This window comes from Colias croceus, chromosome 14 (assembly GCF_905220415.1).
Source record: "Colias croceus chromosome 14, ilColCroc2.1".
NCBI classification, from domain to species: Eukaryota; Metazoa; Arthropoda; class Insecta; order Lepidoptera; family Pieridae; genus Colias; species Colias croceus.
In genome coordinates this window covers 8,828,004-8,852,059 of record NC_059550.1, presented here as the reverse complement: position 1 = coordinate 8,852,059, position 24,056 = coordinate 8,828,004, and the positions used below count along the sequence as shown (strand labels likewise).

General features: G+C 34.8%; 3 protein-coding genes across 3 annotated transcripts; 2 read left to right on the top strand and 1 right to left on the bottom strand.

Moving 5' to 3' along the window:
- Window positions 1-389: 389 nt before the first annotated feature.
- Window positions 390-9,289, bottom strand: LOC123697514 (signal recognition particle receptor subunit alpha homolog). Its single transcript, XM_045644054.1, has 10 exons — window positions 9,075-9,289; window positions 8,701-8,953; window positions 7,869-7,985; window positions 7,189-7,318; window positions 6,637-6,778; window positions 4,627-4,756; window positions 4,073-4,215; window positions 2,871-3,026; window positions 2,174-2,378; window positions 390-1,191 (listed from the first exon to the last, which is right to left on the bottom strand). Exons 1-10 carry the CDS (start codon window positions 9,189-9,191, stop codon window positions 761-763), a joined length of 1,824 nt encoding a protein of 607 aa, XP_045500010.1. The 5' UTR covers window positions 9,192-9,289; the 3' UTR covers window positions 390-760.
- Window positions 9,290-11,992: 2,703 nt separating this feature from the next.
- LOC123697513 (26S proteasome non-ATPase regulatory subunit 1) lies at window positions 11,993-15,596 on the top strand. Its single transcript, XM_045644053.1, has 2 exons — window positions 11,993-12,646; window positions 12,954-15,596. Exons 1-2 carry the CDS (start codon window positions 12,127-12,129, stop codon window positions 15,431-15,433), a joined length of 3,000 nt encoding a protein of 999 aa, XP_045500009.1. The 5' UTR covers window positions 11,993-12,126; the 3' UTR covers window positions 15,434-15,596.
- A 7,469-nt stretch (window positions 15,597-23,065) lies between these two features.
- Window positions 23,066-23,512, top strand: LOC123697594 (nuclear nucleic acid-binding protein C1D). Its single transcript, XM_045644136.1, has one exon. It carries the CDS (start codon window positions 23,066-23,068, stop codon window positions 23,510-23,512), a length of 447 nt encoding a protein of 148 aa, XP_045500092.1.
- Window positions 23,513-24,056: the final 544 nt, after the last annotated feature.

Genomic DNA, 24,056 nt, shown 5'->3' with positions numbered 1-24,056 from the left:
CTATACTAGCGGTCCGCCCCGGCTTCGCCCGTGGTACATATTCACGTTTTCTCTACATAAGAACCATCCTCGAACTTCAAGGAATATTAAGTTATGCGCTTACCAACACATTTTGGGATTCATTTTTATAATATCGAGAGTACTATTATAGATATTATATTATTCTTATGGAGAGAAAACGTAAACATGTACCACGGGCGAAGCCGGGACGGACTGCTAGTAGTTTTGCTTATCTTATTCACACCTTTCTACTTATAATATGTTTCGACCTACATATAATAATGATTTTCCTTAATTGCGCAATGTTCTACTATCTTAGTTGTAATAAATATTCGCAAATAGTACTTGTGTTTGTGATGAAAAAATAAATAAAAATAAAACAAATAAAATAATGACAAAATAAACATTTATTCAACATAATTATAAGAATCCATAACCATCAACAATAGAGAGAATACATTGTGATACCTCATTTTTGGCGTTCAAAAAAACAAAATAAAAAAATAAGTACGGAAACTACAATATGGCGGTTCTTTATATTCATAGACATACATCAGAGAAACAACCCAGTTGAAAAAGATAAACCGAAAGTGCGTACCATAGACTATACAGTAAACAAACATAAGTTATACGTAATATATTCCATAGATTAGATATTATCTATGGTTTATCATTGTCTATGGTGTTTAGGTGTTCCATTATTCTAAATTTAAAAAAAATCGCAAGTTTCCCCGTATGTATGCTTCAAATGGACCCAAATCTACTTCATTAGAGCGTGTACAACCGCGTTCGCGTTCAGAGCTTTCAAATCTGTATACGTCTGTCCCGTACCAACGAACACGATTGGCTGACCCGTGATATACGTCATAGATATGGCCGCACCAACTTTATCGTCAATTGTATCGAATTTAGTTAACACAATTCCATCTATAACATGTGGGTTTGATGACGAGCTGTGGTCGGCTAACGCTTGGTTGAATTTAACGAGTTGGTCGACGGCTTCGTTGCCAACTAGGGCTTCGCCAACAAACAGAACTAAGTCTGGTTCGTTCACTTTGATGAGTTTGGCCAGGGCTCGCATGAGAGGCTCGTTATCTTGCATACGACCCGCTGTATCGATAAGGACGACATCGATTTTGGAGTCCGCTGCGTAGCGTATCGCTTCCATGGCTATGCCGGCTGCGTCTTTGCCTGTTTGGAAATGAGTTTATGTTTAATAATTTGACAAATAAGTATTCATTTTTTGCTTTTTTAGTTGTTACCATAAACTAAGGCTGGTTGCAGAGCTTGACCGACCGTCAGTGCGTACCGTCGGTCCTGACGATACGCATCAACAATTGTATGACTATGACACTAATGCGCATGACAATACGCGTGCGTATGGTCGGTCTAGCTATGAACGGTTTTATGAATTTCCATACATATGACAAGCGCGACTGACGTACGCACTGATGGTCGGTCAAGCTCTGCAACCAGCCTTATAATTATACGAACATGAACAAAAAAATCGAGTTGAATTACTAAATTATTGAGCTTTAGTTGTGTAGCGAATGCGTCTGTGTGTCTATGTCTATTTGGTCACGTAAATGTGTTCGTATGCGTGCGAATGTTTAAAGTTGTTCTTACTGTCCGCATATTTTTGTGTTTGCACACGGTTATACTTGTGTCTGTGAGCATGTTTGTTGTGTGTGTGCATACGTGTGCGTGTGAACATATTATGTGTGTGTCATTGTGTCGTTGCATATGTATGAGTTTGTGCCCAGTTTGTGCATATGCGCATAACGTATCCCCGCTCATACAAGTGCCCCATGCGGTGGCCGTGCGCATATCTAGGGTGTAGTGTGTGTGCATGTTTATACTTGTGCGTGTATGTGCGCAGGATCTTACACATAATAATATATACTAATATTATAAAGCTGAAGAGTTTGTTTGTTTGAACGCGCTAATCTCGGGAACTACTGGTTCGATTTGAAAAATTCTTTCGGTGTTAGATAGCTATATCTAACACCGAAAGAATTTTTATATTATATCGAGGAAGGCTATAGGCTATATATCATCACGCTACGACCAACAGGAGTGGAGCCCCGGGGGTGAAACCGCGCGGAGCAGCTAGTAACAAATAATGTTTAAAGCGTTTTAAGGATAAATTATTTTGCGGAAACCATATACATACCATATCCCTTCTCATACAGATGCACCATGCGACGGCCATGCGCTTGCGCAGGGTGTAATGCATCCAAACGACGTGTGTGTGTTCTCAACTGTTCCACTGCGCCTGCGCGGAATGTATCGCAAGCTGCTATGAGCACGGATAGATCGTTCTCGATCAACCAGAAACAGATCTTGGCTAAGTTCGTGGATTTACCGACGCCGTTCACCTGTGAAGGTTATTTTTTGTTAAATTGAATAGAATAGATTTGAAATAAGTACAGTTTATGTGACAATATTAATACAAAAAAAAAAACAAGTATTAGAGCGCCAATGTGGATAAGTGCAGATTATGTAAAAATATTTTAGAATAAGTTAGTGTAGAGATAATGTGGTTAGTCCACAACTGATATATGTAGAAAAAAGGGAAGAATTGTCCAAAAAAACGCGTTTTTTTTTTAACAAAACTGATTTTTACACGCTTTATATTAGCTTCACCTGTATGTTTGTAACCGACTTCTTTGGGCGCGATTTTGACCCACTTTAAACGGCCAGATTTCGTTCAAACTTTGTAGATTTATTGAGGACCGATGACAATACACTAATTTGATAAAACTTTCTATTTTTTAGTTCGGTTTTCTATAAAAAGCGTGTTTTTTAGTTTTTTTAAACTATTATTATTATTATCATTTAAAATTAATTAAATTTTTCACTATACTAACCCCACAAAACGACATAACATAAGGCCTGCCCTGTTGCCTTGCGTGCAAACAGTCCCTCAGTATATCAACTCGACGCTTGGGCGATAGGATCTGCATGAGCGATGACGTCAGCGTCGCTTTCACCGTTGTGGCCACACTCTCGAACGTTCCTAGCACCTACAAATACAGAATTGACAATAGGCATGACGACAGTATCCATAAATGATCGTATTAGTGTTTTTAAGGGAAAATGTATAATAAATAACTTCAATATAGTGACTTAAAAATCTTAAAAACACTAAGATTAATGAGATTATCAATAAAATAAAACATTGAAATTCTGCAGTTGGCCATTTTGACTAAAACACGCGTGACGTCACGCTTAAGTAAACAACTCACGTCAGATGTATTTTGTTGTTATGAATATGTTGAGAATACGCATTTTTATTTATTTTCTATTGTTTCACGTATGCTTTATCGACTCAGAATAGAAATATAATTGCGAATTCACGAATACGTGGTTTCGGGGTTCTCCGCACCAACTTTATACAATCATTTCTTATTATTTTCTCGCTTGAAATAATTACTAACACATTTTTGAGCATTATTTTAATGTGGATTCACACTGCAATACTGTACACCACTTATAAACTTTGAAATTCGTTTCTATAACACATATTAAATATATATTTTTTTAATTATCTTCGCAATGCATACAAATAATTACATTAGTCACGCTTACGCCATGACACCTGCTAGCTCTTTGGCACAGTTGATAAATATTTTTTGAAAAATGGCTTTTATCTTCGTTAAATTTAAGTATATTACCGAAATATAGGGTTTTTCTTGTATAGTAAACGTATACACACATTATGGAAGAGGATTTCAAAATCTTTCGTCATGCCTATTAATTGACATAAAAAAATAAACTTTTTCATTTCATAAATATATAAATAAATATTTCTGTAACAGCTGGCGTCACAGTATCTGGACATGTTCTGGTGAGCTATCTGATGAAATCGGCCATAAATTAATATTTCAGATAATCTTTCGTCTTGCATAAGTATCATGATTTATACTACATACAATATCCCAATAAAATTGAATGGCAAAAATGTGTAATTAAAAAACTTTTTGAATATTGCTTTTTTACTTATGTGCTACGGGAACAAAATCGCTTCGATATATTTAAGCATCATGCTCTCTACAAAAAGTCTCCATACCTTTCCTTCCAACTTAGTAGCGACAGAATCACACAGTTTGTTAGCGATATCAGCGGCCACATTCTTGCCGATAAGATGGTCTCGCATTTTATCCAGTACTGGACGCATTTGTTCTTCGGTTAGAGCTTTAGATCCAACCAAACCTAAAAATGAAGAAGTAATATAGTTTTCTAATACATTGATTAATTAAAAATTATTATAATTAACTTTCATAGATATAATATGAGAAAATTATTTTTGTTTCTGGGTTCCATATCCAAAAATTGCAATAAATAGTGGACTTATTATGTGACAAAATATGTTTCTAATCAAATGTCTGATAAAAAATCAGTTAAATGCAAAAAAATAAGAAAATTTACTTGAACTCAATGTTAATGTTATCCTCAAGAAAAGGAAAACATTATGAGGAAACTAACATGATGTGCAAGAATCAATTTGTAGTTAATACAGCGAAATTTTATAGTTTTTTCAAACACAATTACTTCCTTAAAACAAAAACAACATGCGTCAATCTCATACTGCACATACACAGAAACATACAAGCCATAACTCACCCTTGAACATACTGAACATGCCCCCAGACTTCTTGGGCGCTGGTTTCCCGGTCTCTTCCTCTTCTTCACTGCTAGAGTCTTCGGACTCCACTTCTAAATCGCGTATAGCACCAGTCATTTGGCCGACCAACTGAAAAATATATTATTGGTCATATAATATATTCTATACAATACTTTATTCTTATAAACTTGGTTGTTTTAGTGTGAAAATTCATCATGTTCTAATGCATTTTGCAAAACAAATCTTATTAAAGTTGACAAGTTTAGTGTCAAAGCGCAAAATTTTTTTTCAATAAAGTTGTATTTCTTCATAACACTTCATACGACGACATGTCAATTTACGAGCTATCGAATTTCAAGTGTAGCACAAATGGTCCGGGAGCCAGAAGCAGATTTTATGACCAAGTTCCTCTCAAGCGGTAATTAGTAAAATGCATTAAAGTATAGTATTATGAAGCCTCGTGAACGTCAGCTGGAGCTCGGTTGGGGGGATGAGCGGTTGTAGCCTCCCACGCACGTAAGAAAAAAAAGTATATTCATTCATTTCCTCTCAGCTAAAAATTTGTCAAATTGTAGCTAACCCAATATCTCAACGAAAAATAATAATCAGCTGATTACAGCACGGTGTATTATGCGTCAGCTGGTGTCTCGAATATAATGAGACATTAACAAAATCATCGAGATACGTGGAATTCCAACAACATAAGTCCCCGTAAAAGATAAGTAATAACTTTATTAATTATATATTATACTATTATTTTTTTAATAAATAAAGTTAACTAATGTTTTTAGTGGGTTATTTCATATTTGTTACACTTTTAGGTAGTTATGTGAATTTGATGATATGATAGTTATTTTTAAATGCAGTTTATAATATTTGTAAAAACATGTTTACCGATGTGGCTGAATGTACGTAGTGTAATCATGTGCACAACTAACCACCTCCAAGTACCTTATTACTGTCTATATTATGCTAGCGTGTGTTGCTTGAATTTTTAAAAATAACGATAATAATTAAAGATACGTCATTTCATCTCAGATGAAAATTTGTGAGCTGATTGTTAATATACTGATGCGATAAATAAAAAAAAATCAGCTAGCAATAATTCGAGGAAAACCTAGTCAGTTGATGCATATAAATTGGCAATAGATGCTTCTGTCTAACTCCTATGTAGTAACTTTCAAAGTATCAGCTGACGGTTTTTCCACCCAGATACAGACAGCTGACCTATATATATATCCACAGTTACATATAAGCTATCATCAGGTAAATTTTAGTTTGAGAGGAAATCACGGAAAATAATTTTATTTTTTTCATGATCGAGACACTGACGTATAATACACCATGTTGTAACCAGCTGATTATTTTTTTTCGTTGAGATATTGGGTTAGCTACAATTTGACAAATTTTTAGCTGAGAGGAAATGAATGAATGTATTTTTTTTTTTCCTACGTGCGTGGTAGGCTACAACCGCTCACCCCCCCAACCGAGCGCCAGCTGACGTTCACGAGGCTTTATAATACTATACTCTGATGCGTCTGACGAATTATCTCTTGAGAGGAAATAATTAACCAAATTTGCACCTGGCTCCCTAACCAAAAGGAAGCATACACGGTTACTCATATATAAACAGTTTGGTATGCAACAGTCAAGGGCTTGTCGGGACGCGGGTGGGTCGCATAGGTTAAAATATATGAATTACATACGAATAAGTTTATGTAGTTATTGAAATATAACCTTGGTATAGTTGTTCATCTTTTATTACGCCCGCATTATAACAAGCCCTTTGTAATATTGATACAAGCTTTTTGATACAAAGCATGCTTGCGTAATATGATAATACACCATTATTTAAAAAAAAACATGATTCTAGCAAAACAGAATTTTCATAATAAAAAAGGATAACAATCACTTGTCCAGTACAGTATTTTTTTTTTTTTTTTGTTTGTTTACCTTTCATTCATATTTCAAACAATATAAGATACTCAAATCGCTGAAATATTTATTACCTGAGTGTCAGCAGCCACTTCAACGTCTCCCTCCTTATCGGTACTGAAGTCGAGAGTGGGCAGATCCCTTGAATCACCGCCCAGTTCCCACACGCGCGGCTTTTTGGTGCGATCCACCGTTTTCGGACTTTTCGGGGACTTCCTATGATTTAAATTTTTAATTTGATTACTTAAAAAAAATCATTTTTGAAACAATTTTTTTTTTGTTATTTATGAATATATATAAAAGAAAGAGGGTTATTTAAATGGAATTTTAATGTTATTGCATTATATTATACAATAAATTGTTTGCTATAAAAAATCTGATTTACTAATTCAATTACCAACCTTGATTGATCAATTGGAAGATTAAAATTGATTGATATTTTTGAACAAATCAACATTTTGCAGATAGTAACTAAGTAGCATACAGCATTAATAAAATGAATAGTTAGAAGATTATTGCAAATCATAATTATTTTATGAATAAAATTTAATATTAATCTATATTCAATATTCATTGATTCAATTCATTTATTCAACTTTAAAATATATATAAAAAAATTAACTTACTTTACTTCTTTCTTGCCTTTTGAGGCTAATTTCTGAGCGAGCTTGGCTCTGTTTGCGGCTATAACATCATCTTCTAATTCAGGAGACTCCTCAATCTTCCCATTTGCAACCTTATTTTCTACTATTTTCACTGAAAAATAATTTTAATATATATTAGTTATATGTTTTTTATAACATTCCTATTGTATTTTATCAAATTAACAGGATAAACAGAATAATAATTGTGTTGATTAAAAGAGTATCAATTAGATCAGTTAGTAGAGAAACTCTGAAGTTCAAGTATCTGTTTGTAGGAACTATGTTATTAATTTTTGTGACTGGAAAAATGTATTCAAACAAACTACTCAGTTAATTAATCTTACCTGGAAATTTTGAAACAAGACCTACATTATCACTGCATTTTTTATTCTGTAGCTCATAAGCAGAAATATTACTTTGAAACTTTATATCAAATTTCAATTTAATGCATTGTTTTGCCTATTTATTTTTGGGTCGATTTTTCAATCCTTAGCTAAAACTTATCCTTCAATAAAGTATTACACAATAATATTAAAATGTCACCTGTACACTGTCAAATACAGGTAATTAGAAAACATTTTTGAAATGGTAATTTAATATGTTATTCAACGAATAAGTTTTAACAGAGGATTGAAAAATCGGCCCTTATAGATAAAATTTACCTGATTTCTTATTCTTCTCATCTCCTTTCCTTTCAATCATGGATGCAACAGTTTTTTTAGACTTCTGCGAGTCTTCAAATGTTCTCATCTGTTTTGGTAGTTTTGCTTGTGACTTTGCTGAAAGTTTAAAAAAAATGAATACATGTAGATGTGTACATATAAAATCTGGAAACTATTAGAGCTAGCGCGCAAGAGCAACTTTTGTCTCCGCAACTATTTTGTCTCTCCCATCAACTCTATGGGCTAGTAAGAAAGTGCGTGCACATAGCGACGCAACTCCCCATAGAGTTGATGGGAGAGACAAAATAGTTGCGGAGACAAAAGTTGCTCTTGCGCGCTATTATTAAACATACCATTTTCATTTGATTACCAATTTAATATTTATATTTAAAATTGAATGTTTAACTTAAACAGTTAATTGCCTTTTTGAAGTCTTCCTTATAGTGTAGGAACAATGTGTAATTAATTATAGGATAACATGAGTCATCTTTAAGTGACCAATAATTTATATTTTATATGCATTTTAAAATTGATATAGGTGAATAGAATAAAACATTCTACAACTATACTAATGTTATATTAAATAAAGGAAGAATAGTATTGCATTATTGAAGAATATGATTGTAATTTGTAATACAAGTAATACCAGTTTAAAAAAACCGTATCAAAATCCGTTACGTATTTTTAAAGATTTAAGCATACATAGGGACGGATAAGTAGCGACGACGACTTTGTTTTATATCATGTAGTAATAGTCACTACATAGTATATAAAATGAAGATAAGATAATGAATTCACACATTTATTGCGTATTTAGAATACAGGTACTTACCCCATGTTTCACATTGCTTAAGTATGTTATCAAAGGATGTTTTGAAATCAAAATCCGTGATAAATCTCCCGCTTTGCAAATCATTCTTGTACTTATCCCTGAACTCCAAGTGAATATCATTGAGGAACTTATCCACGTATGATAGTTGAAGGATTTTCTGGTACGCCACCACGAACACAAGCTCGAATTCGTTATCAAGCTTGTATTGCAATGTTAGGGCGTCATGGTTATACGAATTGTTCCCCGAACGCTCCTAAAAGAAACAATTACTTAATTAGTTTTAAATATTTAATATTTTAAACAGATTATATAAAGGCGACCTTCATTAAATATGATTAAAACGTAAGCAGGGGCTTCTATGTTAATGAACTTACTTGTAATATTACATTTCGTATCAAAGCATTCACTGACGGTGAAAAAATTTCACTCGTGCTTTGGAAACACCACAACACAATACCTCCTTTACTAAAAATGCTAAATAAGTCTAACATTTTGTGAAATTTTACTAAAACAATGTATTGAACACAGTAAAGCAGCTGTTCCAACACTCTTAAGTCACGTCAGGCGTTGAATGACACTAAAATGACAACACACACGTGAAATGTCGAGAACATGACACGACAAAGACGTGCAAAAATAATTAAACATGCAAATGACACTAGTTTTTAATCGATATCATTAGTTAATTATACAACGAAATTAAATAATTGTGCACAATATTGTTAAATTATATAAGAATTAATTAATTCTTGGTGTTATTTTACCTATTTCCTATGCTTGAGATTAATTTTTAACTGGCTTCAAACAAAAAGGAGGAGGTTATCAATTATTAGGCCGGTATTTTTAACCCTAGAAAGATAGTCTGCGTCAAAATGACTCCTGCGTTTTCGAAATATAGCTTTATCTTTTTAAATGTCGCGAATCCATAACTGTGCTTATAGGACATTTCATAAGTCACTAAGAGCTACCCTATGGTATACGTCTCAATAAAGTTAGAGTAACCAATTTTGAAATATAACGACTACGTGAGTCAAAATTACGCATGATTATCTTTACCGTGACTTTTAAGATTTTGACTTCTATGGTAGTTTGAATATTTTTTAGCTTATTTTTACTGTATATTGTGACTTATGTTTAAAATTTATTTTTATACATATTGAAGCAAATATAGAAAACAATTGGGGATAGAAAATTGGAAGAATATTGTATACTAGCTCCGCTCTTATGCAAAGCGATGAGGGTCCCTGTGAAGAAACCGATAGGGAAGTAGGAGGACCACGAAATTGAAAATGACGAGCAAAGTGACACAGAAGAAGCTTTTCCCGATGAGGTACAAAGCAAAGATGATATATTACATTCAAGCAAAAGGCGAAGTAGATGCATTAGACCGAATGTGTTCCCTGATGTTCAATAGTAGTAAGACAATGAGATGGCCAATGGCTTTATTTTATGGAATCAATAAAATTGCTTGGATATTGCATATTAAATTTATAGCCACAATGTTAACATCAAAGCACAAAAACATCCGAGTCAAAAAAACATGAAATATAGAAGCATGGAACCGTCTTCTTTGTTTATGCGTGGGTGTTTAGAATCACCAGCTTTGATAAGATATTTGCGTGATAATATCTCCAATTTGTTGCCAAATGAAGTATCTGGTACATCGTAAGAATGTACTGAGGAGGCCTTCCGTAAAAAAAAAACGTATTTACTATACGATTTGTCCTTCTGAAATATGACGAAAGGCAAATTCCTCCTGCAAAAAATGTAACATCGTTATATTATGTCGTGAGCATACGTTGATATGTGCTAAACTTGTTTCTCACTATTCTTTATATAAGTATATGTACAACATATATATAAGATATAAAAAAGTCTGATAATTGTAGCCAAAAATAAGTTTTTATTAGAAATAATACGTGTTACAAGAATTGTAGATTTAAAGCAGACGTTTAATGTTTTCGTTTTTTTATATGTATAAAAATAATTAAAAATAAATTATTTGTAATATTAATTATTCTAACATAACTGTAAATATATAATAACTTACAATTTATAGAAAAAAAAACAATATACCGCGACTTAGAGCTAACTAAAAAACATGCGTAAATTTGACGCATGACTATCTTTCCCGTATTACTCAATATGATTATCTTTCTAGGGGCACGCTATTGCATAGCTTCTATCGCGGGCCTTGAGGCTTGAGCGCGGGGATCGAATCGAAAAATTACGTAACAAAAAAAAAACCTCACGCTCCGATGGGCTCGGAGGTGTGGCTTGAAGGCATGCTATGCAATAGTTTTACCACGGCGCGGCGGCCGCGGCAGTCCCCGAGTGCCACACGTCTTTTTTTATATATGTACACCGATTACTCAGAGATTTCTGGACCGATTTACATGATTCTTTTTTTGTTCGATGCGGGATGGTGTCGAATTGGTCCCATAAAAATTTTATTCGGATAGGCCCAATAGTTTTTATTTTACGAACATTTTTGTCTGTACTCGATGACTTAATTGAAATGTAACAAGTAACCTTAGCAAGTAACTTTGATTCACTTCCCGGTAACCGATTGAGCTGAAATTTTGTACGTAACGTATGTAAATAGGAATTTGGATAGCGAAGAAACATTATCATGACATACAGCAGATTTGATGATGGAATCGGAAGGTGGCCGTAGGAACTCAGTAATATATTGACTAAACTTTATCGAGTTTGGGCTCGTTTGATTCGTGTTATAAATACACTAAAAAGTATTAAATAACAATAATTATTATAACTGCGTTAAAAACAACCGACTTCAAAAACGGAACAGTAAAAAATAAAAAAGATTTGATATTATTAATTACTACATATTATTTAGATGTGATATTTATTAAATAGGTTTGAAGTCGGTGCCGTTGGTTTAATGCTCTAAGTCGGTGCCAAACACTAAGCATTTAGTATTAATAATTAATAATATCAAATCTTTTTTATTTTTTACTGTTCCGTTTTTAAAGTCGGTTGGTTTTAACGCAGTTATTTTTTGTATACAAGTTTCTATGTACACATTAAAGTTATTAATAGTTTAATTTATTGAATTAACAACTAAAGATATAGAACCTTAGATTTTTTAACTTACGAAATTTATGAAAATCAAAAGTGTATTTTCCACATTTTCATGCCGTGTAACTTATGCCTATTGGATATATTTTATTTTTTAATCTGTTACTCTATGGAATCTTATTTCATGTCCAAAGAGTAAAGTATGTTCTTACCTAGTAACTAATACTTAATCTGTGGTATGTTCATGTCTGTGTCTGGGTCAAACAAATTTGTCAATTCATCGTGAAATGTGAATAGATTTCTAAAGATCGCCGAGCGTTTATTTAGTGATACAAAGGCGAAACAATATTATTTTGAAGACAGTGTAAATTTTAAACTTAAAAAATGAATATTACCTCAGCTGCGGGGATAATATCCCTGCTGGATGAACCGATGCACGAAGTGAAGGAGTTCGCCCTAAAAAGATTAGATACCATTGTTGATGAATTTTGGCCTGAAATATCTGAATCAATTGAGAAGATCGAGATTTTACATGAAGACAAAGTCTTTTCGCAGCATCAGTTAGCTGCTTTGGTAGCCAGCAAAGTGTACTACCACTTGGGTGCATTTGAAGATTCGCTTACGTATGCGTTGGGAGCAGGTGATCTCTTCGATGTCAACGCACGAAACGAATATGTGGACACTACTATTGCAAAGGCAATTGACTTTTATACACAGAAACGTAAGGCACTGTTCGTGGACAGTGCGGCGGAGACAATCGATCCAAGATTGGAGGCGATAGTCAATCGTATGTTCCAGAGATGTTTGGATGATGGTCAGTACAGACAGGCCTTGGGGCTGGCCCTGGAAACACGACGGATGGACGTCTTTGAACAGTCCATTATGAAATCTGATGATATACCAGGTAATATTATGAATGACTTGTTTAATGTTGTTTAATGTCCGTTGTCTGTAATCATTTATTTGAACATGGAAGTTTAACATGTAAATAAGTGTAATGTAAAAATGCAACATATACCTACCTGATATAAAATAAAACTTTCTATGGGCTAGGGCTAGTGTACGTTTATGAGTAGGTAAATATTATAAAATTCACTTTGGAAAATGTTGGTCATTCAATTTCATTGGTATTATTATTTTTACTTGCATTAGAATTAAACTTATAGAAATATTAGAATCATAAATGAAATGTACTATTATTTTTATTTCAGGAATGCTTCAGTATGCTTTCCAAGTGGCGATGAGCCTTCTCCAAAACCGTGGTTTCCGCAGCACAGTCCTCCGATCCCTTGTTGGCCTGTACAGGGGTTTGAACATCCCTGACTATGTCAACATGTGCCAATGTTTAATTTTCCTTGAAGATCCACTATCAGTGGCTGAAATCCTTGACAAATTGACACATGGACCTCAAGAATCTGTCCTTATGGCATATCAAATTGCATTTGATTTGTACGATTCAGCCACACAACAGTTCTTAGGCAGAGTTTTGCAAGCTCTCAGAGTCACAGCACCCATTCCTAGTGCTCTTGGTGGTAAACCTCAACCTCAAGGTGGACCTTTCCCTGAAGCATCCATGGAAGTAGATCAAGCCCCAGCAGAAGAGGCAAAGAAACCAGAGAGAGATATAGAAAGTCTTAATGATGAGGAAAAAGAACATCAGAAGAGGGTAGAAAAATTAATATCAATATTGGGAGGTGATGTGTCAATAGGGTTACAACTACAGTTCTTAATTAGGTCAAATCATGCAGATATGCTCATCCTCAAAAACACAAAAGATGCAATCAGAGTATCAATTTGCCACACAGCAACAGTTATTGCTAATGCATTCATGCATGCAGGAACAACAAGTGACCAGTTCTTAAGGGATAATTTAGAATGGCTGGCTCGGGCAACAAATTGGGCCAAACTTACTGTTACAGCATCACTTGGTGTGATTCACAGAGGTCATGAGAATGAATCACTTGCTCTAATGCAATCTTATTTGCCTAAAGAAGCTGGCCCTTCTTCAGGTTACTCAGAGGGTGGTGGTCTTTATGCACTTGGATTGATCCACGCCAACCATGGTGCAAACATCATTGACTATCTTTTAACACAATTAAAAGATGCTCAAAATGAAATGGTGCGACATGGTGGTTGCTTAGGTCTTGGATTAGCAGCCATGGGCACACATAGACAGGACGTCTATGAACAACTGAAGTTCAACTTGTACCAAGATGATGCTGTCACTGGTGAAGCTGCAGGTATCGCTATGGGAATGGTAATGTTGGGTTCCAGACATGCAGCTGCTATTGAAGATATGGTTGCATATGCGCAAGAAACACAGCACGAAAAGATCTTGCGTGGTTTAGCTGTCGGTATTTCGTTTACGATGTATGGTCGTCTTGAAGAAGCTGATGCTCTAGTTCAGCAGTTGTTGAGAGATAAGGATCCTTTATTGCGTCGCGCTGGTTGCTACACTATCGCAACTGCGTACTGTGGTACTGGAAACAACGACTCGATCCGTACGCTACTTCACGTCGCTGTATCTGACGTAAATGATGACGTACGTCGGGCAGCAGTTACAGCTCTTGGATTCTTATTATTCAGAACACCAGAGCAATGTCCATCAGTTGTGTCACTGTTGGCTGAATCTTACAATCCTCATGTCCGTTATGGCGCTGCTATGGCTTTGGGTATTGCCTGCGCTGGAACTGGAAACCGTGAAGCAATCGGCCTACTGGAGCCCATGGTCAAATTTGATCCCGTAAACTTTGTGCGCCAAGGAGCGCTTATTGCTTCGGCCATGATCCTTATCCAACAAACTGAAGCATTGTGCCCGAAAGTGACCTATTTCCGCCAGCTTTATGCTCAAGTGATTTCCAACAAGCATGAAGATGTAATGGCTAAGTTTGGAGCTATTCTCGCACAGGGAATAATTGACGCTGGTGGCCGAAACGTGACAGTTTCCCTGCAAAATAGAACTGGGCATATGAATATGCTTGCTGTTGTAGGCATGCTCGTATTTACACAATATTGGTACTGGTTCCCACTGGCCCATTGCCTATCTTTGGCATTTACTCCAACCTGCCTTATTGCACTTAACTCTGACTTAAAGATGCCTCAGCTGGAACTGAAGTCGAACGCGAAGCCTTCACTCTATGCGTATCCAGCTCCATTGGAAGAAAAGAAGCGAGAGGAAAGAGAAAGAGTTACTACTGCCGTATTGAGTATCGCTGCAGCGCGAGCGAGAAGGCGCGCGCACGGTACCGATGGTTCATCCAGTTTGACGTCATCATCGACATCTAAAATGGATGTCGATGAGGAAGAAAAGAAACCATCTAAATCACCAAACCCCAACATAACAGTTCACGGAAAGTCTGATAAAGAGGCATCTAGTTCTAAGGATGTGAAGAAGGAAGAGAAAGAAGGTGAAGCTGAAAAAGAAACAAAGGAAAAGAAGGAGCCTGAACCGAACTTTGAGATTCTAAGCAATCCTGCCAGGGTTATGCGTCAACAATTGAAGGGGCTCTCTGTAGTCGACGGATCTGGATACACGCCGCTCAAAGACGTGACCATCGGCGGCATTGTGATGCTGAATCACTCTGGCGATGGCGAACAAGTTCTCGTTGAACCGGTCGCCGCTTTCGGTCCTAAAACTGAGGAGGAAAAGGAACCGGAGCCACCAGAACCTTTTGAATACTTAGATGATTAGAACACTAATACTAATAATAATTTGAATACTTAGATGATTATAACTACAGTGTTATGATTATTATATGAAATAAACAAGAATATAAATTGTAAAAGTACACAAAACTAATAAGTCAAAATTATTGTGCTTCGATTTTCACAAATAAATAATTCTGATTTTAAAATTTTGTTTTTTATTTAAAATTCCATGAACATGTGGATACGGATGAGTTGGATCCAATTGAAAATAAATTTATAAATACTGGACCTTTTGCTGATTATTTTCGTTGTGTCGAGATTAAGTGTCTTGAAACAAACCAAAGAAACAAACTGCCGAAATAACGCTATTAAGGACGCGTTTACGAATCTGACAAAAATAAGCAGTTTTTCGATGCATTTTGCGGCGAAATAGTACAAAACCAAATTTAACTAATAATTACCATAAATAGATTACTCCTTAATCTTTAAATGGTACTAATTTTTAAGTCGAAAATTTTGGTTTATAATATTGAAAAAAATAATTTCCGTTGCCTCTTCACACAAAATTGACAATATCGTGCTGAATAAACGAGCATTTTTCTTGTATCTAATAAAACAAATTGATTTATTTAAAAATATTTTATGTAAGTAGACATGTCTAACTCAAAAAGGTACTAGATAAAACTATCAAAATGTTACAAATAGGCTGAGAAAAAAATTAAAATCAAATCTTATTTTTTCACATATTTAGCTGTAACGCGTGATACTTATTGCATTGAAATAAGGGTTATTTTATTTGTCACTATCTTGATAAAATTTGTAATGAAATATTTTAGTAATTTAGTCGGCGCTCGGACGCCTTTATGAGTAGACGCTGTGACGCTTGAAAGCAGCTCCTCGTTTACGAAAAGATCGCTGTACGTATACAAAATATTTGACATAATAAACTTGATCATTGACGCATTCTGCACCGACAACCAAGGCACACCAAGGAAAGATTTTATTTATAGTTTTTCATACTTATGGGATTATAAATTTCATATTTACTTGATGGACTGACTGACGTGTACTTCGAAGACTGCTACTGGAACTCATAGACGAGTAGAGCTAGATGTACCGAGTTTGGGCTCGTTTTGTTAGTTATGTTGAGACCTTACCTCCGGACTTGATGGAGTGACCTGCAGGTGTACTTCGAAGACTGCTACTGGAACTAATAGACGAGTAGAGCTAGGTATGCCGAGTTTGGGCTCGTTTTGTTAGTTATGTTGAGACCTTACCTCCGGACTTGATGGAGTGACCTGCAGGTGTACTTCGAAGACTGCTACTGGAACTAATAGACGAGTAGCGCTAGGTATGCCGAGTTTGGGTTCTTTCTGTTAGTTATGTTGAGACCTTACCTCCGGACTTGATGGAGTGACCTGCAGGTGTACTTCGAAGACTGCTACTGGAACTAATAGACGAGTAGAGCTAGGTATGCCGAGTTTGGGCTCGTTTTGTTAGTTATGTCGAGACCTTACCTCCGAACTTGATGGAGTGACCTGCAGGTGTACTTCGAAGACTGCTACTGGAACTAATAGACGAGTAGAGCTAGGTATGCCGAGTTAGGGCTCGTTTTGTTAGTTATGTTGAGACCTTACCTCCGGACTTGATGGAGTGACCTGCAGGTTTACTTCGAAGACTGCTACTGGAACTAATAGACGAGTAGCGCTAGGTATGCCGAGTTTGGGTTCTTTTTGTTAGTTATGTTGAGACCTTACCTCCGGACTTGATGGAGTGACCTGCAGGTGTACTTCGAAGACTGCTACTATTGGACTAAGGTCTCAACATAACTAACAAAATGAGCCCAAACTCGGTACACCTAGCTCTAATCATCTATTAGTTCCAGTAGCAGTCTTCGAAGTACACCTTCAGGTCATTCCATCAATTCCGGAGGTAAGGTCTCAACGTAACTAACAAAACGAGCCCAAACTCGGCACACCTAGCTCTACTCGTCTATTAGTTCCAGTAGCAGTCTTCGAAGTACACCTGCAGGTCACTCCATCAAGTCCGGAGGTAAGGTCTCAACATTACTAAAAAAACGAGCCTAAACTCGGCACACCTAGCTCCACTCGTCTATGAGTTCCAGTACACTTCCAGTGTCTTCGAAGTACACTTTGGCAAGTACTTGTTTACCAAACAATCACTGTCCAATGAAATTAGGTAAATGGTATCTACTTTTGTGATCATTCAACGTTACAAACTTTACAAATCAAAGTAAAGTTAAAAAAAACATGGCAATAAAAATAAGCTCAATTACCAAGTCGTGTTAGTTTACTCATAATTTCACCGCTTCGCGCATTTCGATGTGTGTGTGAGCCGTGCACGTGTAGTAGTAAGACTCAATACCTAAAATTGATGCGCGTCAATTTGTAAATACGTCCTTAAGTTCCGCGGCAAATTTTACGTTCCGACATATTCGGCTGATATTATTATTTAAGTATGAAACATGATAACCACGGAATTTCGCTAGCTTGCCTTCAGCATAGTAAGTGTAGAGTTATAATAGCAGATATTATGAAAAAAACTGTATAATTAAAACCACCATAATAAGCACTCTGAATATAATAAAAAGACCAGTGCAAACTTAGCACCCCATCTATGGAATTTTGGGTCGAAAATGACCTTGATCGTTAGGTCCCCGTTAGGTCCTTTAAGGTCCCACAATTTTTTCGTTAGGTCCCCTTTAGTTTTTTTTTAAATAATTTTTTAAATTTTAGGTATAAAAAAATGCAACTTTAGCACCCCATCCATAGAATTTTGGGTCAAAAATGACCTTAATCGATAGGTCTCCGTCAGGTCCTATAAGGTCCCACAATTTTTTCGTTAGGTCCCCTTAAGTATTTTTTTAATAATTTTTTTTTAATTTTAGGTATAAAAAAGTTACACTTTAGCACCCCATCCATAGCAAAATTGGCAAATTTTATCAAAATCTTATTCTTTACCGTTAGGTCCGTATAGGCTCATCATTGAAATTGTTGAATTGTTTATTTTATTAAAATTATAAAATAATAAAAATCTGCGCATGCGCCTTAGAGCATTAAGGCATGCGCACATCATACATAAACAATGCGAAATTTAAATTGGTATCGTTTCATTTATTAAATTTAAATCAATAAATAAATCTATACTAGTCACGTCCGAAAGATGAAACTGGCTTTTTATTTCGAAAATTTATTTGGCAACACTTAACAGTTAACTGTCATTAAAACCTGAGTTGTTGATGTGTCAAAGCTTGTCAAAGTGATTTTTTTTTCTGCGATTTTAGCTTAGGATTGTAGTGATTTCTAAAAAAAAAATTAAAAAAAATATTTTTGAAAACTGAGTTGAAAACATGATGAAAACTGTAAACTATGATTAATAAATTTAAAATGAAACAATTTGAAAGAGATGTAGTTTTCAAGGAAAAACAAGAGTGTTTACGAGAAATATCTCAATGTATTGTTAAGTGTGACTTGATATTTTGATGCTTTTCATCTTGATTGCATTGCACATTAATATAAGTAGGTATGATTTGTTTACTATTATTATTTTGCATGGATGATACCAGTAATCAAGTTAAAAACTATTCAAGCAACAATATAAAATTGAACGATCTGGTCCGTTCAAAATGTTTAAAGACACAAAATCAGTATCTCGACGAGATTTATTCTTTGACCGAACCATGTTATTCATGCTGAAGAGCAGTACAAAAAAAACAAGATGGAATAACTGCAGACATGGAAGAGTTAATGATGTCAGAGATAATGATAGTGATTCTTATTCTTTATTCGCGGCTGAACGCGGCTTTTAGAATTAATATGATTATATTGATTAAACAAAATTTAATTGTATTTTATTATGTTTTTTCTTACTTTCACTACGTAGACAGAGTAGTTTCTCTGTCTACGTTTCACTAGCTGTTCTTTTTTATCTGTATCAGATAACAGTACCAGATTACATATATATAATATTATATAGACGAAGAGGTTGTTAATCTCTCAAAAAAACAAAGCTCGTAATAATAAATTAAAGTATCAAAACTTTATTTCCAACTATAACCTAAGCATAATTATGATGATTGACCCTACGCAGAAACGCCGCGATGACATTCCAGAGTGTGGCCCTGTGGCCGCTACAAAAAATATATATACACCATAGATTGACACTAATACACTAATAGTTATTTTAAGTCTAGGTTGAAAAGTAGGTTTTTAATAAATAAGCACTCTCAGAACAATAGATTCATTTAATAAATGAAACGATACGATTTTAAATTTCGCGCTGTTTATGTATGATGTGCGCATACCTTAATGCTCTAAGGCGCATGCGCAGGTTTTTATTATTTTATAATTTTAATAAAATAAATAATTCAACAATTTCAATGATGAGCCTATACGGACCTAACGGTAAAGAATACGATTTTGATAAAATTTGCCAATTTTGCTATGGATGGGGTGCTAAAGTGTAACTTTTTTATACCTAAAATTTTAAAAATTATTAAAAAAAAACTAAAGGGGACCTAACGAAAAAATTGTGGGACCTTATAGGACCTAACGGAGACCTATCGATTAAAGTCATTTTTGACCCAAAATTCTATGGATGGGGTGCTAAGTTTGCACTGGCAATAAAAAGTAGGTTCTGTACTTTGTAATTTTGTAATCTGAGGTTCTGTATATTTAAATATTATTTTAATTAAATAAAGAACAGCGTTGTTGTTTATTTTCTTTTTCGTTTCAATTAATATAGACTTATTGATACTTTATCGAATATTTGAACAATGAAAAAACAATATCGCCGTCCCCGGAGAATAAAATGATAATCGCCATTTAAAGTTATAAGATATTACAATAATATTCACTGTTTTTTCCCAGAACATATTCGTACTAGAAAAAAAAGATAGTAGGTAATATGATAGCAAAAAAGTTTCTTCACTAATATTCTCGGAAAAAAGAAACGGCGAAATAATGACGAACGCCTATTATCATTTTATTCTCGTAAAAATATGTTTTGGCGCCATTCGTATGACCATGTACATTATGATCACGCACACTTGATCACGATGATGATAAAAAGAAGACTGATTTTTATTACTTTTTACTGTCTTCATTTTTTATGTAATAATAGTTGATTACTCTAATATTGTTTTTTAAAAAACCCCAGAATAAAAGTTCATTGGATATTATCGTTTTTGCTGTTATCATTTTATTCTCCGGGGACGGCGATATTTTATATTTAAAAAAAATGTATAATAATTAATGTATGTTTATAGTCTGTTAATCCCCCTTTTTAGAAAATAATTACCTACCTGTGATAATTTATTACCATAGAAAATGTGCCAGGAAAAAAATCCTACGGTGAAGATATAAACTAAATATGACAGGTCGGCCATGTTGGATAAAAAGGTCATGAGTTGCCGTCCGTTAAACTATGATTTGAACTAAAAAAATAAATATAGGCTGTGATGAAACGAAGGATTGCATTGAATTACTTTACTAAAATGTGTGTAGAGTAACACACACACACACTTCATACACCACCGTCAAAATTGCACCATCAGTGCTAAATAGCTAATAAAAAACATTTACACATAATAGAGTAATACTTGAACTGTTCACCTTACGTAGTATTTGTATTCTCTTTGCTGTTCACTACATTTTTGATGCTCCTTCGTAAAATAAATAAATTAGCATTCATATTTAGCCTTAGATCATTAAGTAATGGATGGAGTACGCTGGCAATTATTGTTCTAACTAAACTTTCTGCTGATTTTGGTGCGGGGAGGGTAACTCACACTATTGAAACACCATCACACATTCACAAAAATAATTTGTGTCACGAAAGTCGTAAAAATTTACGACCTTTTCTAAAACGTACAATTAACTTATTGATCTCACTCACGTATCCGCACAGAACCACAAATACTCTCACACACAAATCTACTCACTCGTATACATAACATATTCACATACACACACACGCTCACTCACACACTCACTCACACACGCACGCGCACACACACACACACACATACATAGTAATCCACTTAGCCACATATCGCTAAATTTACTATATTTTTAAATTTTGTTATAGTTAAGGTATAATTCGACATATCTAGAAACCTGTACACCGTTTTGATATCCAAGATACAGGCAACAGCCTAGTTTGGATCTCCTGTAATCATGTAATGTTTAAATTTTTTTGGTAAATAAAGATTTTATTTATATTTTATTATTTATTTACTTTTAAGCGACGAGTTTTTAAATTCAACTCTATCCCTAAGTACATAAAGATTAAATTTGTATTTCATTCCAAGTTGTCCTGTGGGGAGTGCGGTTCAATATCGCGTTCTAAATTCAACTTTATAACTTACGTCATAAAGATTAAATTTGTATTTCTTTAAAAGATAGTCTCGTTAGGAATGCGGTTCATTATCGCGTTTTAAATTCAACTTTATATCTTAGATTTTAAAATAGCGTTGGACAGGGCATATGCTAAGGGAAACAAATGGTAAATGGACAAAAACAATAACAGAGTGGTATCCCAGGAATGGGAAAAGAAGTAAGGGACGTCAAATGAAGCGTTGGGAAGACGATCTGAAAAAAGTGGCTGGCTCAGAGTGGATGCGAACAGCGAGAAATAGAGAGAGATGGAAGTCTTTAGAGGAGGCCTTTGTCGAAAGACAAACTGTTAATTATTATTGAAACCCATTGATAGAAAAAGTAATTGTTTAAGAAAATTGTAAATATTATTGTAAAAGATACCAAAGTTGTAACTATTGTAAAATATTTAACAGTAATAAAGGCTTATTTTATTTTTATTTTTTTTTTTTTATATCTTAGTTCATAAAGATTAAATTTGTATATTTTCTTTCCATGATAGTCTCGTGGGGCCGCATCAATGAACGAGTAAACATGACTCGATTATTTGTCTTGATTATATCGCTAAACGATACATCGACGATTATTAGAAATTTGATTTAATTAGAAATAATGTTCGTTAAAAAAAATAAAAAATATATACACAAATGAAGGGTTATTGATTATTCCATCTTTTTAAATATTCGACATGTTTGAATTGCTTCTGCAAGATTTGACAGTGCAAAACGGAATTTTTAGCGGAGCACTCGCAGACGTCCTTTCGATGTTTTACGAATACGCAGAGTGTTTGTAATCGATTACGCAAGTAGTTTTTATGAAAGCATAAGATTTTTCAACTCGAATAATCTTATACCACGGCAAAAGGGGAAACGCCTGCGAGTGTTATCCATTACTTAATGATCTAAGTATTTAGCCATCAGAACAAACAACGAAGTGTTATTTCTATAACCCATTACGCACCTATATCCTTAATTCTGGGGAAATCTGAATTACATACGTTATTTTGATAGCCAGCAGCGCCGCGTCTACGCGTATTTTGTGCCAAATATTATTGTCAAGATGCTGTCAAGTCAAGTTGACTTTATTATTTGACAACATTGAACATACTTACTTGCTCTGTGGAACATACTATACCTACAAGAGGTTATGAAGAAAATTGCAATTTTAATTTAGCATTTCAACATTTCATCTGGTTCGAGCGTGTCGCAGATATAGTGTGTTCTTAATCTAGCGATAAAAAAGTAATTTTCTGAAGTAAATTCATTTTTATCGTATTAAACATGGAACAATCGACAAAGTTAAACTGGGATCTGAAATATGGTGAGTTAGCCAAAGACGAAGATTTCGTAAACAAATGCGAAAATCTCAAGGAGAATCTAATTGAAGTTCAACAAGTACTTGATAAACTTCTTCCGTTGAAATCACAATACGATAAAATGCCACTACCGGCACAAATTGAATTAGATTTGTTCCTTGTATTCACTTTGAATTCTCTGCACTGGATCCATTTAAGAATACAGGGAATAGATCCGTCAACGACTCCTTTAATGCACGAGCTTCAACGAGTAAAGGCCGCTATTAAAAAATGGCAGGAGGTCCAGGATCGTGATAAGAGACCCACTATGGACATTGAGGCGGCAAAGAGGTTCATTAAGAGCGGTTTGTATGAACCATATCGCGCAACAGGCCAGCCGCAAAACAAAAAAATTAAATTCTCAGATGATTAAGCGATTTTTTTTTTAAATAATGAACCTATTTAAAGACTGAGATATCAGAAAATCTATTGTTAATTTGTTATATTTTGTCTTTGTGAAGACACTAGAAGGTATTTCTTTAGAAATTTGCGGCACGAATTAAGGGGGGGGAGGGGAGGGAAAGGGAGGGGGGAGGTAAGGAGAGACCCCCTGTGAAGTGGGGGGGTGTGGAAACCCCCCCTTCTATTTTTTTTTTGAATTTATATTTATACTAGCTTACCGCCCGCGACTTCGCCCGCTTTGTCTAAAACCTAATAAATTATATACTTAAACCTTCCTCTTGAATCACTCTATCTATTAAAAAAAACCGCATCAAAATCCGTTGCGTAGTTTTAAAGATTTAAGCATACAAAGGGACATAGGGAAATAGGGACAGAAAAAGCGACTTTGTTTTGTACTACCTACCTATGTAGTGAAATGTAGTTAGAAATATATTGAAGATTATGGGCTTTCTTGACTGCTCCGGCGCTGCAGAACGTGGCGCTTGCCCCCGTGTACCTCGTTGCAGGCAGGAGTA